This window comes from Poecilia reticulata, linkage group LG14 (genome assembly GCF_000633615.1).
Source record: "Poecilia reticulata strain Guanapo linkage group LG14, Guppy_female_1.0+MT, whole genome shotgun sequence".
Lineage (NCBI taxonomy): Eukaryota > Metazoa > Chordata > Actinopteri > Cyprinodontiformes > Poeciliidae > Poecilia > Poecilia reticulata.
Genome location: NC_024344.1, coordinates 10,865,896 through 10,883,463, shown reverse-complemented (window position 1 = coordinate 10,883,463; position 17,568 = coordinate 10,865,896). Strand labels below are relative to the sequence as shown.

General features: G+C 40.7%; 1 protein-coding gene across 5 annotated transcripts in view; it reads left to right on the top strand.

Annotated features, from left to right (window-relative positions):
• The first annotated feature begins 6 nt into the window (after window positions 1-6).
• Window positions 7-17,568, top strand: part of ltbp3 (latent transforming growth factor beta binding protein 3) — a 44,185-nt gene continuing 26,623 nt past the window's right edge. For 4 of the 5 annotated variants that reach the window (XM_008427724.1, XM_008427725.1, XM_008427726.1 and 1 more), the window contains exon 1: window positions 7-385. In XM_008427724.1, the coding sequence (XP_008425946.1) occupies window positions 145-385 (241 nt within the window). In that variant the 5' untranslated portion in view covers window positions 7-144. Of the gene's footprint in view, window positions 386-14,723; window positions 14,862-17,568 lie in introns of those variants that run through there. The other variant, XM_017308741.1, reaches the window with a different exon arrangement.

The following is a 17,568-nucleotide window of genomic DNA, read 5'->3' as shown; positions in this document are numbered from 1 at the left end:
TTTTTTTTTTTTTTTCTGAGTCCACCGTATGAGACGTCAAAGTTCCCCCCCTGGATAACAAAGCCGGATTCCTCTGAGCTGGAGCTGAAGCCAGCGGATTTCATGCCCTCGGGTCTCTGCGCGGGGCAGTGAAAGGATGCCAGGATGCCCTGCTTGATGATCTCCCGTCTGCTCGTCCTCTGGCTGAGCGTCCACAGRCTGGTGTGGTGCTCGGAGCGCGCCTCGGCACGGGAGCGCTTCAAGGTGGTCATCGCGCCCCTCATCTGCAAGCGGATCTGCCTGAAGGGCCAGTGCCAGGATAGGTGCGAGCAGGGCAACAACACCACGCTGATCGCAGAGAACGGCCAGGGCGCCGACACGCTCATCGGACAGGGCTTCAGGGTTGGTGAGTGAGTGGAACAACGCTGCATTATTTCCTGTGGAGGGAGGGGAGATATGAATAGGCCTCCGAGCTGACCTCCGAGTTTTAAAGGTTGCGGTGGCTTCCAGGCAGACCTTGTAAAAAAAAAAAAAAAAAAAAATACCATGGACAGTGAAAATGCTAATTACAGCCATGGAACTCCATGAAATAGCCTAATTGGGCAGAATGATTTACCCTGGGACTCTGAGTTTAATGGGATTATGGCAAGGCTGCACCCAGAACTGTGACCTAACAAAACAGAGATGTAGTTTATACAGACCTATAACTTCTAAACCAGGTAATCAGTTAGACACACTTGGGGTAAGCTTTATGCATTTTTATTTCTGTAGCAGTGAGTGGGAAAAGTGGAGCGTTTTCAAAATTGTATATGTGCTTTTCTTTTAGGTCTTGTCAGTCGACAGCCACAAACCACAAGGCATTTTATCAGGATTTCACACGACAGACCACCAGAACGTAGTCCAGAACTGTAAGRTAGAAGGAAAAAGCTGAGGWGTTTCTTTTTCATCTTGTATTCAGATCAATTGAAATAATATTCAGTTTAATCAATTCCCTTTAGAGGTCATCGAATAAGTAAATAAAAYCTACCTGTGTCTAAATGCAGTAAACTGTGAAGGAATCAGAGGAAAAAGGGGGAACACCCCGGAAAGATCAGAGACGAGGTTGTGGAGATGTTTAAAGATGGCTCATRTCACAGCTTTGGAGACCTCACAGGGTTGCTATTCAATAAAAAAAAACTGAGAGTGTGGCTTGATACAAACCTACTAGGACATGTCCGTCCACGTAAACTGAGCGGCTTAGTGAGAWGAGCAATAAACACAGAAATAGACCAGAGATCTACAGCTCAGGTGGGAGAATCTGTTGGCTGAAGAWCTATCAGCGAATCCACAAATCTGGCTTTTATGGAGAAGTGGCAAGAAGAAAACCATTGTTKAAAAAAAWYTAATCATTAAAAAATTCAGTATGAAGTTTTCTGCATACAGATGAAGCCAGAATCAAACTTCACTCTGAACCCTGCATGTCCACTATGAGACACGGTGGTGGCAGCGTCATGCTGTGGGAGACTTTTCTTCTGCTGGATCAGGGGAGCTTGTTGATGTTGAYGAGAAACATCATGAAGCTAAATACAGGACTGCCCTGAAAGAAAAACCGCCAAGAAACACAGAAAACCTTCCAGGTTGACAACAAACCAAAACATACAGCCAGAGCGAAAAACAAAAATATTTACTTGTTGGATTGGTCCAGTCAAAGTACAGACCARCATTCAATTAAAAAACTGTCCCAAGACCTAAAAGAAACATGTTCAGATATTCTCCATCCATTCTAACTGAGGTTGAGATATTTTGCTTTGATGAAAACTGCAGCCTCGACTATCAAACRCTACATATGAGCCAAAAAACTTGCAGGTTTCTGGCCTGAAATATGGTGTAAAATACATAGACTCAGGTGTGCTGAATGCAAATTAACCACTCAGTTTTCAGACTTTATTTTTTTATTTTTTTAATTACCAATAAGTGTTGATACAGCAAACATTACAGACTGACACAAAGCAAAAGGGGGTTTAGATCTACAAAACAATTAGCCGATTAATGGAACAAAAGCAATTAAAATAAAATAACCAAACAAWCAAGAAGGTATACATCCAAATGGATACATTCAAAACAAAAACAAAACACAGAACATGTTGTCACAACAAAAATAATGAAATTGTTTAACATATATATTAGGATATACTTTTAAAAAAAAAATCTTGGCAGCAATTTTCTAATTTCAGACCTTCTATAATTTTCCTTCCATCTCCCAATTGTAGAATTGTTTATGACAAAAAGTCTTGATAAACAAAAAAATGAATATGGTCAGAGTTGCAACTGAGACATGTATTAAAGAGGCGGAATCATAGGAAAGCATTCAGTATGCTAAATTACATGAAAATACAAAAAATACAGTACTCCCTTTACCATTTCAATATTATTTGAAACTGTACCTTTGAGTGTACAAAAATRCAAAACAAGTTTTATAATRTTACTGTTTATCAAATTAAGTGACGCAAAAATGTTTCGAAACGACTGCTTTGAAAAATAGGCTTTTAATCTCTATGGGTTTTTACCCAAATAAAGGTTCAATAAAATAAAATGAAAAGAGATTAAATGATTATCAGTGTGTGACCACTGCAGGGGTTTGGTAGCACAGTGCCAAGAGGGAAAGACRACAGCAATGACACTGAATAATTAATTGTTGCTGCCTGTCGACATGGGAGAGGTTATGAGGTCCTTGCCAAACTATTTACATTCTCCAGAGGAAAAACATTGTTTCCACTCAGAAGTGGAAAACATTTAGAAGAGTTGCCAGTCTTCACAGAAATTAACGTCCCAGCAAATTTCATTTCAAAGTCAGACCGTGTAAAAAAAATAAAATAAAAAATTGCAAATGGCTCAACTTTATTGCACGAGTCATGAGAGTAAAATTAGAAYGAGGCTGAATGTCTCGCACGCATTTGCATTTGAGGCTAATRGATTTCTGTATTCGCTCAGGTTACRTTTGTCTGCTATGGAAATTAGTTTTAATGATCTGAAACATTTAAACATGACAAAAAAAAAGAAGCATTGACGGAAATAAGCATTGGGGTGTTTCATAGGACGGCGAGCCTCCTTAAAAACAAACATACATTATTGTGATTAAACTAATTCCTTCAATCAACTCAAGTTACTTAACTCAATCTCTTTGACTTAGCAAGAGGCTAAGACGAGCCGCGGTGGGCTTTACCCTGTAAGATATTCCCATGTTGCACTTTAATTAGTGAGGCTCATTACATGGAACATAATGTGCTCTTCAGATCTATATTTTCTCCTTCCCCCAATCTCTGGTTGACATAGGTGAAGCCCTTTATTTTATTTATTTATTTTTTGGTGTATCAGATCAGAGGTGGTGGTGCCTTGGAGTCTACATCGATCTCACACCCAAAGAACCGCATTCAGCCTCCCAATCTCTTGTTCAAAGTAAAACTTCAATCGAGGAAAGAATCCCTGCAGACAGTCAGAAAATAAAATAAACAAGCCCCAAATAAGCTGCATCGCTAGCTCTTGTTCAACAGATAAAAGCTTGCTTCTCTTTCAGCAGCATGATTTAATAGCTGCTCGTGTTAACTCCGCCTGTGCTTTTTCAATCCATGCAGGTTTGTGTTGGAATTTTTAGGGAGAAGAGAAACGGGTGCTGGCARCAGCAGCATAAATATGATATACTTTATGACTGCGGTGCTATTGAAGTCTGCTGACTCCTGCTCGCAGCGCCATGACGCCGTTCTTCCTCTCTGATGCCGTTCAGAGTCAGAAAGTTGGCTCGGGGTTTGGTTTTCCCTTTTCTGCCCGAGTTTCCATGTGATGCATCACGTTCTGGAGCTTCTGTGTCCAATAAATAAAAAGAGGCATATCGGATTCCTGGAATACCTCACAGCGCCTCTGGACCACGGTCCCATCACACAGTCTCCTACGTTTTCCCAGTCAAAGTATCTGAAAAGTTCCCCCTCTGGGTTTGGTGAAGAGATGGATGGAGGGTTTGACTTTGGCGCTGGAATGTGGTGGAAATTTCTCCCTCCTGTGTCAAAACGGCCATTGCTACAGCAAGAACAATGCAGACTTATCCATATTCGTGCATTTCAGGTCTGCGTTTTCTGCATTCGATCAGAGATGCATGTTTGCCTGTCTGTGCTCCTTTATGCACCAGGAGTTTCACTTTTTATAAAACGTAGAAGATGCCAGCATAAGAATGCGGTTGAAAACAACAGGACAGCAAACTCAGGTTGTGGTTTGAACAGCTGCAGGACATATCGGTGTTGGCAGAGGTTACAGCTTCCAGTCAGGAATGCACTGAATTTTTAAAAAAAAACTGAGAGGGGCTTGAAATAGATCAGATTTACAGCTTCAGCCTGGGAATGTTAGAGATTTTTTTTTAGGTTAAATACCGTATGTGACTAAGTGACTGATCTGTTATCATCCAAAGTCCATGTTTTTCTCTGCACAATTTAAAAAAAAATCCACAAAAAAACCCATTGTCTCCAGAGTGAGATGTTGCAAGAAACACTCTGTGTTCGTCTGTGAAAAGAATCACGAGTTGCTGTAACTCGACAAACTTTGACAGGATCATACAAGATAATAAAATGAGCAATTTTCAGACAAATTAGGATTTATTCCTAAACTAAGCACGATTTGATTCCAAGACTTTATTGAGCAGAAAGCAAACAAATAAATGAAAAAAAACAATTAAAATGCAAGAAAAAAAAAAGCTTAGGTTTTCTACAAAGTAGAGTGGAGTAGTGGGATCGGCTGATGAAGACTGCATGCCTTCTCCAAATAAGTAATATTTGAAGCCTCGCTCAACATCGGTCACATGGATACAAAAACATCTGGAAAAAAGAGAGACGGCATCTGGTTGCATTCAAGTGACATTTACATTAGTGCTATTATAAGCTGTGCAGTTAATAAAAAATTCACTTGAACTTTCAGTTTTAAAGCCAAACAATCAACAAACAGTCTAATCAATAACTTCCTCCTATTTTTACAGTAGTAGTTGTGGCTTTTGATATGAGCCTTTCATTTATTTCTCATTTTCATGCATTGTTTCCTGTTGGGCTATTGCATTATTTTATTGTGAAGCGCTTAGGGATTTTTGTGTCTTGAAAGGTGTCATTTAAAAGCAGTTTTACATGCCTACCTCCTTTATGCATGTTGCTGGATAGGCTGTGTTTTGAGAAGGGGAACTCCTAATTTTACTTAAGTTCAATGAGACAATTTGAAGAAATATTACCTTTCTTTTCTGGGGTTTGGCAATTGGAGGGGATTGTGGAATAAATTTTTCTTCTATTTAGTAGTTATGTCTCTATTTTACTGAATACATCACAAAACTAATGCAGGAATGATATCTTTCTGATCATGGGAACAGGAGAACCTTGGATCTCACTTCACCTGGTATCTGGACCCTTTTCTGATGAACTGCAGTTGAATTTCTGTCTTTTATGATGTAATTATATATATATATATTTTTTTAAAACAACAAAAAAGGACATGTGAAAAATCCAAAGTGAGCATTTGTTGACATTACCCTGTAGAGGGTAAGTGTTTTATATCAATTTGTTTGACATCATTTGCATCATATTTTCTCTTGTAGAGCTGTGGATTTGACCAGCATGTCATTTTTTAAAGTATATTTTGTTATAAATATGTGCAGGATCAAGTATTGTTTCCTGCAAACTAGAACCCTTCCCCTGCACAGAAAGTGTATTTTAGTTCCAAGTTTTTATGTGTGCGTGTCTAATTTTGGTTTGTTTTAAAGCTATCCTACGGAAATGATTTATGTACAGACAGAAAACCGGTGCGCATAATAAAAAAAAAGTGCTTTCCATCAACAAATCCAATAAATTTTTTTCTCTTGGTCAGTCTTACAGAGGCATCTCATACATCAGCTTCACTGACAGCAGCTGTTGGCTCAAACAAACCACCCTGAAAGCCCCTCGCTCTCCTGTTCGTCTCAGCAGCATCCCCCCTTTTCCCCGGGTYCTGGATGTCCGAGCTGCTCTGGATTCCCGTCTTATTCCGGGCTCGGAGGCCCCGCGTTGCACAGGAAGTGCTCTCATCGTGCCCCGGTCTGGGCTTGTCGTCCCTTTAAGTCGGGCATCATGGCAGGCAGCTATTTCTGGGCTTTCCCATGTGGTTTTGTATTTAGAGCGAAGTGACAGTAGTAGCCTTGTGGTTTGTTTTGGTTTCTCCTCAGCTCGGGTCAGAGGTCTGTGGGAGCTGGAGAATGAAGAGCAGTCAGTTAAATACAGTAAATAGGGCATGGTCTGCTTTCTCTCAGTGCAGGGAGGCGAGTTTATTTTACCTTTCAGAGCCCTCTGCTCTTCCCCCACGCACTCCTCTTTCTCTCGTGCCAAACTGTTGAGAAGGCAGCCTGTAGCTGGCAACCGTGAACCTAAAGCAGTCCGTATTTTTGCCACAGGTTGGACTGAACTCTGAGTCGAAGCTGGACACGACTCCCACGCTCTCGACGTCTCAAGGCATTCATTTGTAGCTTAAAGATCAAGAAAGCTTCTTACCTTAGCTGGTAGTGCGTGTGTTTGTGTGTGTGCGTGTGCGTGCGTGTGTGTTTGTGGGGTGCTTTGCCTAAAGCTTGAAGCTCTCATCAAGGCTGAGTTTTAATATTCATGGAGCCACATTCTGTCACCTCTCCCTGTCTATTTATGCTTGTAGAGAAAGTAACGCCTGGGGTTATTTAAGGTCTTCTGCTCCAATAAATCTTTCACCACTCTACAAGCTGGATTAAAGCAGAGCCACACACACACGCACACACACATGCAAAGTCACAATGGGTCATGCCCATTCTTTTTTTTTTCTTTCAGCTACAACTGAAAATGAAGTTTTATTTAAAAAGTTACAGTAAACCATCCCCTAAAACTGACAGTTCAGGTAAGGAGGGTTTCAATCAGGGAGGCAGCCAAGAGGCCTGTGGTGACTTGAGAGGAGCTGCCGAAATCCACAGCTTAGGTGGGAGAATTTGTTGCCATGACAACGATTAGTCATTAACGTTCATATACTTTATAAGTAAGTATGGTTAGAAAGATAGCAAGTATTGCATTATGTCGAAGGTAGGCATCTAACCATCAGTAACCATGGAAACAGCATCCCGCCATCATGTAGCCTAGCACGTACGAAAAAAACTGGTTAGCATCTCATCATTTGTACGTTTTTAATGCTGCTCCGGTTTAAGGGGAGGCGCTGTTTATGACATAGTGATATAAATCATGTGACGTGAATCCAGGCAGTCGGTAATTTGAGCAACACGTCAGGAAGGAGGAAGTATGGGTCGGTTTCTAAGCTAGCTGCTTCAAGCTTCTGTAAACACCGCCATGTATGAGCCACGACAGGCTCCTAGAGAGTGTGTTACATTCAGATATTTATGGAGTGGAGAAAACAGTAAAACTAACAACAATATTGACAGTTTGGGGGAGTTTAAACGACGTTACTTGGAATTTATTGTGAATCAAAATTCTTATCATAACAAGAAATTTATCACAATAAATGATAAACGATGGAATAAATGCCCACCATTATTAGAAAGGAAGCCATAGGAAATTAATTTTGTAGCTTAGCCATGTTGGAAACCCGATAAAGATGAATAATTTGATCTGGCCAAAGCTGAACCCTTTGGGTTATTAGGCATAWTTTTAACAGATTCCAAAATGTTTGTGTGGTGGAAAACTTAACTCTGCACATTACCAACATCACATCATCCCACAACACATTCAACACCCCAAAAAGAGATCTTCTTTGTTCTGTACTTTTATATTTCTCTTCCTTTCTATATTTATTTTCATCTGTTTCATCTGCTGTGTCTTTCTCTCTCTGTCTTTCTAACTATCATATATCATATATCATATATATTCCCTTACCAAGCTCAGTCTTATGAAGCCAGGAGGAGTATTTCCCCCGTTCAGTTCAAAACCTGTATTTAGTGATGACTGGATTTTAGGGGCATGTCAGTGAAGCACGGGCTACTTTGTATTCTGGTACTTTAGCCATATGGTTAAGGAGGAGCATGTCTCCTGCTGCTACTCGCAGGAGCGTAAAAGCTGACTTATAGTCTCGCTTTTAAAAGTTCACGTTGAGCCGAGCGATTGCAATGCATCACTAAGCCTAGCTTGAGAGAGAGCGGAAAGCAGAGGAGCACCCACGTTGAAACAGAAATAGCTCACAACGTGATCTGCTGTTATTTAGGCTAATAAAATTAATGACTAACTGTGAGCACCTATAATGACTGCATGTGGTCTTCTTGAGAGTGGGGGGGGGGTAGGTGGTCTCGTTGGCACCTGGTAGGGAAAACGCTGATATAAATGCATGCCACACTTTTCAGGATTTTATTTGTATCACCTTCCTGCCACTTCACAATTATCTATTACATCCCAGTGAAGTGTATTAACATTTCTTTTTGCTGCAATCAATCAGTTGAAGCGTTTGAGTACTTTTCAAATGAGTGCAATCTCAGTCAGAAGTTCCCATAAAATCAAACTTCTGCAAGTCAACAGTTTTGCAGCATGACCTATAAAAAAAAAAAAGATAAAAAACACCCATCACCGTAAATTACATTTGGAAAACAAAGCAGCAATTAGAGGCTTTTTTTTTTTTCCATCGTCACAGGAGAACAGTGTTCTTAAGAGCAGCACGCTGAGCCCTACTCAAACAAACAACCTTCTCTGCCATCTTTAACGCTCTCCTCCCATTTGCGTAGCATGTGGGGCGAGTGGGGGGGCCATGCAGCGGTTATTTAAAGCCACTGAGAGGAATGCAGGACCCTGTAGCCGTAGCGATTAGCCAGGGTAAACAGAAGAACACGGAGCCGACCTGGGCAGCAGAGACGGATCGGCCTCCCGCCGGCTCCTCGAGGGCCAGGTACCTGACCTAATCTCAGCAGAGCTCTGTCAGCACTCCTCCACCTGCCTCCTCTCCACTCCCTATAGCCGGGGCTGTTAGATAGTCATTATATGACATCATGTGCACATGTTCCAAGTTTCTGTCGTCTTCTCCCTCCTCTTACCGCTCTGCCAGGAAAGAGCGGAAAAAAGCGGGCAGTATTGGATTTGTGCCCACTTAGGAGCTATTTAAGGAGATGTAACATTTTTCCATGACATATAAAACACATCATGCACGGCATGTTTAGGTGTGGATGTGGATAAATGCAACCCTTCCAACTCCAGGGCTCTGGCAGGGTTGTCTGTCTGCTGCTGTTTCACGCTGAACATGAGGACTGATGCACAGCAGGGCTGCAACTAACTATTATTTTAGTAATCGATTAATCTAGCAATTATTCTGCCGATTAATCGGATTAAAAAATGGCACATTCTACAGACTTTTATAAAAGATATAATTCAATTCCCTTTTTAAAACAAGACAATAGACATTTATTGAGTGAAAAGTAATAACATAACATTCCTTCAGTAAACCTGAACTAGGTGAAGCTCTTACTATGCCACTTGAGGATTTTTGGCTAAAACATTTCTGCAGACAAAGGAGTTTTAATCTTAAATGCTAAATGTACATTTATTTTTGCACAATTTGAGCTTAGTTACTGCTCTGAATATGTTATTGTTTGTCTTTATATTCCAGTTAATGATTAATCCATTACTGAATTAGTAGACGATCATTTCAATAATCAATTAATGACAATTAATCCTCTTAATTGTTTCACCGAAGATGGCAGCGCTATGTACAGTCTGGGCTTAATTACTTTTCTGATATATTTTCTTTTTTTTTTTACCTTTATGCTCCAGTTAATGATTAATCGATTACTGAATCAAATTGAATGAGTTGACGATTATTTCAATAATCAATTAATGACGATTAATCAGATTAATTGTTTCAACACTAATATGTAGCAAAGAAGACAGCGCTATGTGTAGTTTGGGCTTAATTACTTCTCTGCATATCTTTATTGTCTTCAAAATCCATTGACGGATGAACCAATTACTAAATTAGTTTATGACTATTTCAATAATTAAATAATGGTGCGACTCAGCCCTAATATATAGCGGAGCTTCAGCGCTGGTGTTTGGAAAGCAGAGACCTCTCAGAGTTTCTGACGGTGGACTGGGGGGAGAAGGTGTACGCTGGTTTGTGTTTGCTAAAGGGAGTGATTATGTCATTTACTGTGACGGCTGGCTCGGTCTCAGGAGTCGGACCCACTTCACATGTTGCTCCTCAGTCGGTGTGGGATGTGGTCTCACTGTGCCCATTGATGGTAGGCGTATTTAGGATGGCGGTTTCCTGCCTCGCAGCTGATGGTTGAGGGAAGCGCGTCATGAGAGAGTGAACCTTTCTCCTGTTCTCCTTCTGCAGCAGGAACGTGTTCCCCCCTCTGTGGGAGCCAGTCATTTTTAGCCACACCAAGTCATGGAAGTAGGGCAACTAGGCGGATATTTATTTATGTAGGTACATTTTTATGAAGACTAGAAACCTCACAGTGTTGGACCCACTGAGAGCTAACATCTGTTATAGAAGCGTAGAGCAGCTTTTAGATGTCGTAGGTTATTATTACGGTTTCTCACTGACCGATGGTTGAACCTCACCGCTTTCACACACAGTGCCTCTCACAGTTCTTGGGAGATTTATCAGGATTTTAATATGTTCAGAAATACAATGGAGACCAGATGTTTTTGTGCTCTGCATATTTTTTCCCTCCCTGCTGGACTTTAAATCAGTTTGAATGTTTCCTGTTTTTGGATTAGCACAATTATTGCTGTTTGCATTTTTAGATTTAGTTTTTAGTTTTCTTAAATTTAACATTTTACAAAGATTTCCCTTGAAGTTGGTAGAAATCTCTTTTACGCTGTATGGCGTGGGTCAACCGGGTTTGGTTTTCTCCAACAAACTTCTCACGAGAGWTTTCTGGGACTGTGGCCCATTCCTCCTGTCAGAACTGGTGTTGGTCAGAATTGTAAGCCACTTTGCTCACACAGACGTTTTCAGCTCTGCTCACAAGATTTTCTTTCTGGTTGGGATTCGAGCTTTCTGAGGGCCACTAAAACCTTGACTTTGTTGTCACTAAGCCACTTTGGAACCTCTTTGGTTTCCCTGTTTCCCTMTAGAAGTTTTGGTGAACATCATAGCAAACAGTTCTGTTCCTGAATGCTTGTTTTTTGTTTGTTTGTTTTTTTCTTTGAGCATAATGGCTTCTTCCTGACTGAGTGGCATTTTAGCCCAAACTGAGATTAAATTCATTTCATTGTAGATAATATCATTATTACCAACTCCAGTGAATCACAAGACACCAAAAAAGCGTTTTCATCGTACCTGAACAGTACGATGGCTGCAGATTGCGTCGATGACTTTACYTGCACATAGGGCCGCAACAATTCCTTAAATGATTAGAGTACCTTGATTATTAAAACTTCTCAAGGTAAATTACCTGCCTCAAAGCTTCATTAAATTATGTTTTACTATTTAGAACTGTGATTATTTATGTTGCGCAACGCTCTCACTTCCATTTTTAGAAGTGTCTTTACTATTCTTAAATCAAATATAATTTAAGATTTTTGTATAACTTTTCTTCAGGTTAACTTAGAAAGTGAGCTATTATTGTTCCAGGTTAATTTTCTAAGCTACAGAAAAGTAACTGTTAGGGATGTGAAAATATTAAAATTTGGGCCGATATCAATACTGCGGGTATAGTAGAATTTATCAATATTTTGGGTGCTGTGGCGGCGTAGGGGCAAAGCACAACCCACGTATTGAGGTCTTGGTCCTCATGGCGGTGGTCGCAGGTTCAATTCCCGACCTGGTGACATTTGCAGGCCTGGTGACATTTGCCACATGTCTTCCCTCTCTCTATCTTTCCTGTCAAACTACTTTCAAATAAAGGCCACTAGAGCCAACAAAACCTTCAAAAAGAAAAATTTACCAATATTTTATTTAATCAGTTTTTAATTCAATTACTTGATTGATCGTTAGAATAATTGATAGAATAYTATATTACTAAAATAATTGTTAACAGCCTTACTTGCACATAATTGTTAGAATCATGTTGCACCTTTAGGCACCTGGAAATTATAGCTAAAAGTTGAGCAAGACTTATAGATGTCCACAGTTTTCTTCCTAATGTCTTAGCTAAATTCTTGATTTTTTTTCATGGTGTCGGTCCAGGAAGCAGTCTGGTTGCGGTGTTGCCTTAAAATACATCGGCATGTGAGCCTCAATTCTTACATAAACAGGGCTTTAATGGATGTTTCTTTCCACCCTTTGTTTATAGCTGGTCACAAAGTTTTTGACAACAACCATGGCTTTTTATGTGCTTAACCCGTTGTGGTTTCTGTCCCTGAGTTTGAATACTCTTAAGACTGCAGAATTTCTTGATGTAAGCAAAGAATTGAGCTCTGTCCAAAGGTCATTTTAGAGGGATTAAGATCAAGCCTCAATGCTCGCCTGCTTAAAACGCTTTTCCCTTTTTTTATTAATCCAGTCCTCCATCCTGCGGGATGTGCGCTAATGGGAAAAAAAAATCCTGGTTGGGTAACAGCATTTACGCTAAAGGAAGTTGGTAATCTCCTTATTTCACTCTTCACAGATTGTTTTGATTTACAGAATTCAAACCTATAAGAAACATCTACAAACAATAAAACATGGAGGTCCTCTAAGGGTCAGAGGTCAAAGTGTTGTGCCTATCTTACTTATTATATCCACAACTTATTTTTCCCAGGAGCAAGGTACTTAACCCTTAGTTACCTCTGATCTGCATATCAAAAGCATCAGAAAAACAGCTTTAACTGACTCTGAAAAATCATACAAATGACCAAAAGTCTCTCAGAGGGATGCAGCCCTTTTGAAATTGCTCAGATATTGTGGCGTGATCACAGAACCATCAAACGTTTTGTTGCAAAAAGTCAACAGGGTGACGAGAAACATGCTGWGAAAAGTTATGCAAATGAAGCTTGAAGCAACCAGGAATCCATTACCATCCAGTCATTTAGCTGAAACCTACCTGGAGCAGCTAGACGATGCTCAGAGCTCGGAGACACGGCCAAGGTAAGGTAAGATTGGACCAAGAAATATCTGAAGACAGATTTGTCAACGGTTTTCTGGATGAAGTGAGAGTGACTTTTGACCTGTGGCTGGATCAGTAATGGGCTCAGAGCTCCACTTGGAGTCAGACACCAACCAGGTGGTTCTAGTCTGGGCTGATCTTATCAACAATGAGCTGGTTGGAATCAACTCTCAAACCGGCTGCCAGTTTGTAGGAAACTTTTTCTTCAAGCAGTGGTACAGGTGGATGTTTGATGCTCCATATACATTCAAGTCTAGCCAGTAAAGACCTTAAAGATGAAAAACTAATGGTGACCCAAGATTTTATTCCTTGCTGCTCTTCTTTGCTCCCTGTGGCAACATAAACCTGGATCTGGATCTATCTTAGTAGCCAGTGGTTTAGAAAAAACTGCTGCATCATAATTATACCGTTRGCCGGTTGTGGTTGATTTTCCACTTCAGTTTTGGTAAAAAATGTGTTGCACATGTCAATATGAGTGGCACCTGTGATTATAGAGGTGAAAAAAAGCTTCTGCACAAAGTGAATGTACTTAAATTAATGGTAGGACTTGTGTAAGTTTATGTTTAAAGTGATGTTACTCAAATGAAACTTATTTTATTTTAAACTAATGTTTAGATAACAGGGCACAGTTGGTAGAGCTGTTGCCTTGCAGCAAGAAGGTTCTGGGTTCGATTCCCGGCCCCGGTCTTTCTGCATGGAGTTTGCATGTTCTCCCTGTGCATGCGTGGGTTTTCTCCGGGTACTCCGGTTTCCTCCCACAGTCCAAAAACATGACTGTCAGGTTAATTGGCCTCTCCAAATTGCCCCTAGGTGTGAGTGTGTGTGTGTGYGCATGGTTGTTTGTCCTGTCTGTCTCTGTGTTGCCCTGTGACAGACTGGCAACCTGTCCAGGGTGTAYCCCGCCTCTCGCCCGGAACGTTAGCTGGAGATGGGCACCAGCAACCCTCCTGACCCCACTAAGGGACAAGGGTGTAAAGAAAATGGATGGATGGATGGATGGATGGATGGATGGATGGATGGATGGATGGATGGTTTAGATAACAGCTTTATCAAAAATGTCATTGAGTGTATATGGGGTTTCAGTTTGGTGCTACAAATGCTAAGACCTCCCCTATGTTTTATTCATAGCCTTTAAACAAAGAACTTGTCTTTATTTTTCCCCTCCCCTCAACATTATGTCAAAGTGACTGTGGCTTCAGCTAAAAATGTTCCTGAAAACATTGTTCTTGGCTCGGTTTTCAACTTTTCTCCTTCATCTTCACCCGTATTTTCCTTGCTGGTTATCTGTGCTTCTTATGATGCTGGCCGCATTCACTCCAACTCACATTTTCTGTTATTCTTTCCACTGACTTAACCAAAAAGTGTCTCATTGTGTTTCTTTCTAACCTCAAGCTGGGTGCATCATGACGAAAAAATTAAAAATTAAACTTTAATTTAAGCAACTAATATTAATGTCGGCTTTTGACAAATGTATCCAGCTTTGATTTTAATGTTTAAAAATTGGTTGAAAATATCTTTTTTAGTTTGTTTTAAAAGAAAGTTCTCAGGTTTTCTACAATACTGAAGTCAGCTTGACGGATTAACGAGGAATTTAATTAGATGTTTTGTGGAATGTCACAGTAGTCGGAAAACTTAATGCAAGGAAAACTTTTACCACTTGTATTCTTTTGTCTGCTTGAAGCTGAAGAGCCCGGATCACAACATGCGTCACAGTTGCCGTATTACAACTGGAATATTGCAGYAGTGGAAAAGCAGCTCCTGGATAAATCTTGGAAATGACGAAACACAGACGAAGAAGCAAGCGTTCCCCTATCCAGTCCGTCCTGAGTAGACGCATTTAGCCGCGGCTTGAGTCACAGTGAAAGTAAGCTGGTTGAAAACATCACATCTTGGTGTCTGAATCTTAAAGACTTGCTATTTGTAGTCCTGCCAGGCGACTGTGCTAAAGCGGGAGCCGGATCGGGGGCTGCATCATCGGTTCGGTTGGAGATTGTGTGCAGCCGCTTCAGACTCAGCAGGCTGCGGTTTGTAGAGCTATAATTTGTTGTTTTTGTGCTGTGAGGGTGCGGCTGTGGGTAAGAGGACAATATGACGAGGGAGTGGAGTGGGGGCTGCGATGCATCATTTCCAGACAGACTGGAGCGTGGGTAGGTGTTTTCACAGGGGGAATCAAAGGGCAACCCTCAGGGTTTTGGGTCCAGTCRTTTATTTTTTGCCATCAAACGCACGCTCGTCATTCTGTCTCGTTTTTAGCAGCAGTTTCTGCACTTTACTTCTCAATTTCACTATATTGTGTTTTCGTGGGCCCTCTTGTATATACATTTTATTGGAAGTTTATCTGATTTACTTGTCAAATGTGTCCTTCTCCTTGCCTGGTCAGTGACATTTTCAATGTTTTTATTTTTATTTTAAACCTGATTCTACTTTAAACATTCTGCCTGCCGTGTTCCTTGGTTTTCATGTTTTTGTTTATTTTCTAATGTTCTCCATCAAACCTTTGCAGAACATCTGGATTTATACTGAGATTAAACTGTACACATGTGGACTCTGTTTGCAAAATAGATGACCTCTGAAGGCATTTCGTTGCACTGGATTTTATTAAGGGACATCAAAATAAAGGGAGCTAAATACAAAAGCAGGTTTTCATTTGTAATTTTTTTTTCTTTCTGCTTTGGTAAGACTTTGTGTTGGTGTCTGTGTGTGTCCTGCCACATACATCAGCTTTGCTTGCTTAACAGCTAAGGAATGCAAAATAAATTTTTTCTCACAGAAAAGTCACAATTATCCCACTTGAAACAACATTTCACTTTTCGTTTTGCATTCCTCCTGAATGCTTAATGTTTCTTTACGCCATCGTTTTTACCCCTAAATAGACAGATCTGTGTTCTCTCCATCCTTCAGCGCTTATGGGCAGATCTGGCATTTTAAGGAACAGCTCTGATTACGTCAGGAGAAGTGGTGCTGATAAAGCTAGAGGAGAAACAGACTCCCTTTCTTTCTGTCTTTTTTATCCAGTTTGCTTCMCTCTACTTTYTGAATAACTCCTCTCTGGGAAAATTACACACTTCCTGAGTSTTGGAGCACACCTACGAGCTGGAACTATGCATTAAATCAGACCTGACAGCCAAGGATACGGTCAACTTTGACTCCTTTTAAGTTTAATTGAAGTCATGTTTTGTAAAAGATTAATTTGTATGCAGTATAATAGCTCTYAGCATTGTACTTTTTATAAAGTACAATATGTTCTGCGCAACTGACACGAAAAACACAAATGTGTTGGGGGATGAAAAAAGTGAAACGACACTGGAGCTTTTAGGCACATTGAAGTGTAAGAAGTGAATTATTGAGGATTGTTTGCACATCTTCTTGGAGCAGACAGAACATAACTAAAGATGGAACTGTTACCAAAAGACTCCCATTTTCTACGACTAACACACGTGGAAAATGTGGCTCATTATAATTCAATGGCTTTACAACCACAAGTCCCTCCTCCTGCCCCCGTCAGCCAGCCAGGCAGCCCTGTTCATGCCTCGCATTCATGTCGACCACCTCATAACTCTTAAGCACGTTTGATTTTTTAGTTTTTTTTGTCTTTAATAACATACCACCTCTCGACTCAGGAATGTGTTAGATCTGCAAATGCAAAGGTGTGGCACAAAAACAGAAATCCCAGAACCTATAAGCGAGGAAAGTCCACAAGCGACTCGGGGATTGTAAATTTTACTAATGAACTCCAGGGTGATGATTTTATTTTCACAGTGAAAACCTTCTGATCTCAGCTTTAAGGCTTTCTGCTCTTTCTTCGCACTGTACAGTGTGGTTGCAGTCAGCTAACCGCAGCGGCTCTTCAGGAGACGAAACACCCTCCACTTAATAGCACACGCAGACAAGCACGCCCACTAACATGCACRATCTGCCAAAAACATTAGCGTGTGCGCAGTCGGGGTGACTCGGGCTCAAATAACAAGGCCAGAAGTGAAGTGAGAATTTACTGTACGTGTGCAAGTTACTGCATCCTTGTGTACCTCTGGATGCAAGCAGACATAATAAAAAACACTTTATGGGAAGCAAAGAGTGTGAAAATGGAGGCACCAGGTGCAGCGGCAGGGTCACCTGTTATTCAAGCTTAGATTGGAGATGAAAACAAATTGGCATCTTTCTGAAATAACAATCTTTGGACACGGATTCGTCCTTCCTTCCTATCATAGTTCAGTCTAGTGTGGAGGATATATTTTTGGCAAAAAATAAACCACTTAACCACTACTCCCAGTAGGTCAATGCATCTCAAGTAGTCTCAAACTGGCTTCTTGCCACTATAACCCAATGACCCGTGTCGTCCCCAGACCTCAGTCCAGCGGAGAACGTTTTGTGATGTGGTGGAACGGCAAATTCGCAGACAATCTGCAGCATCTGCTGAATGCTGTCACGTTTTGAGTCAACAATTCAGAGGAATGTTTGCAACGTCTTGTTGAATGCAAGACATGGATAATTAAGGCGGTTCAACAGAGTTAAGATGCTGCTCCTGGGACATAATGAAAAATGGCACAATGAAACAATATGATAGGAATTTT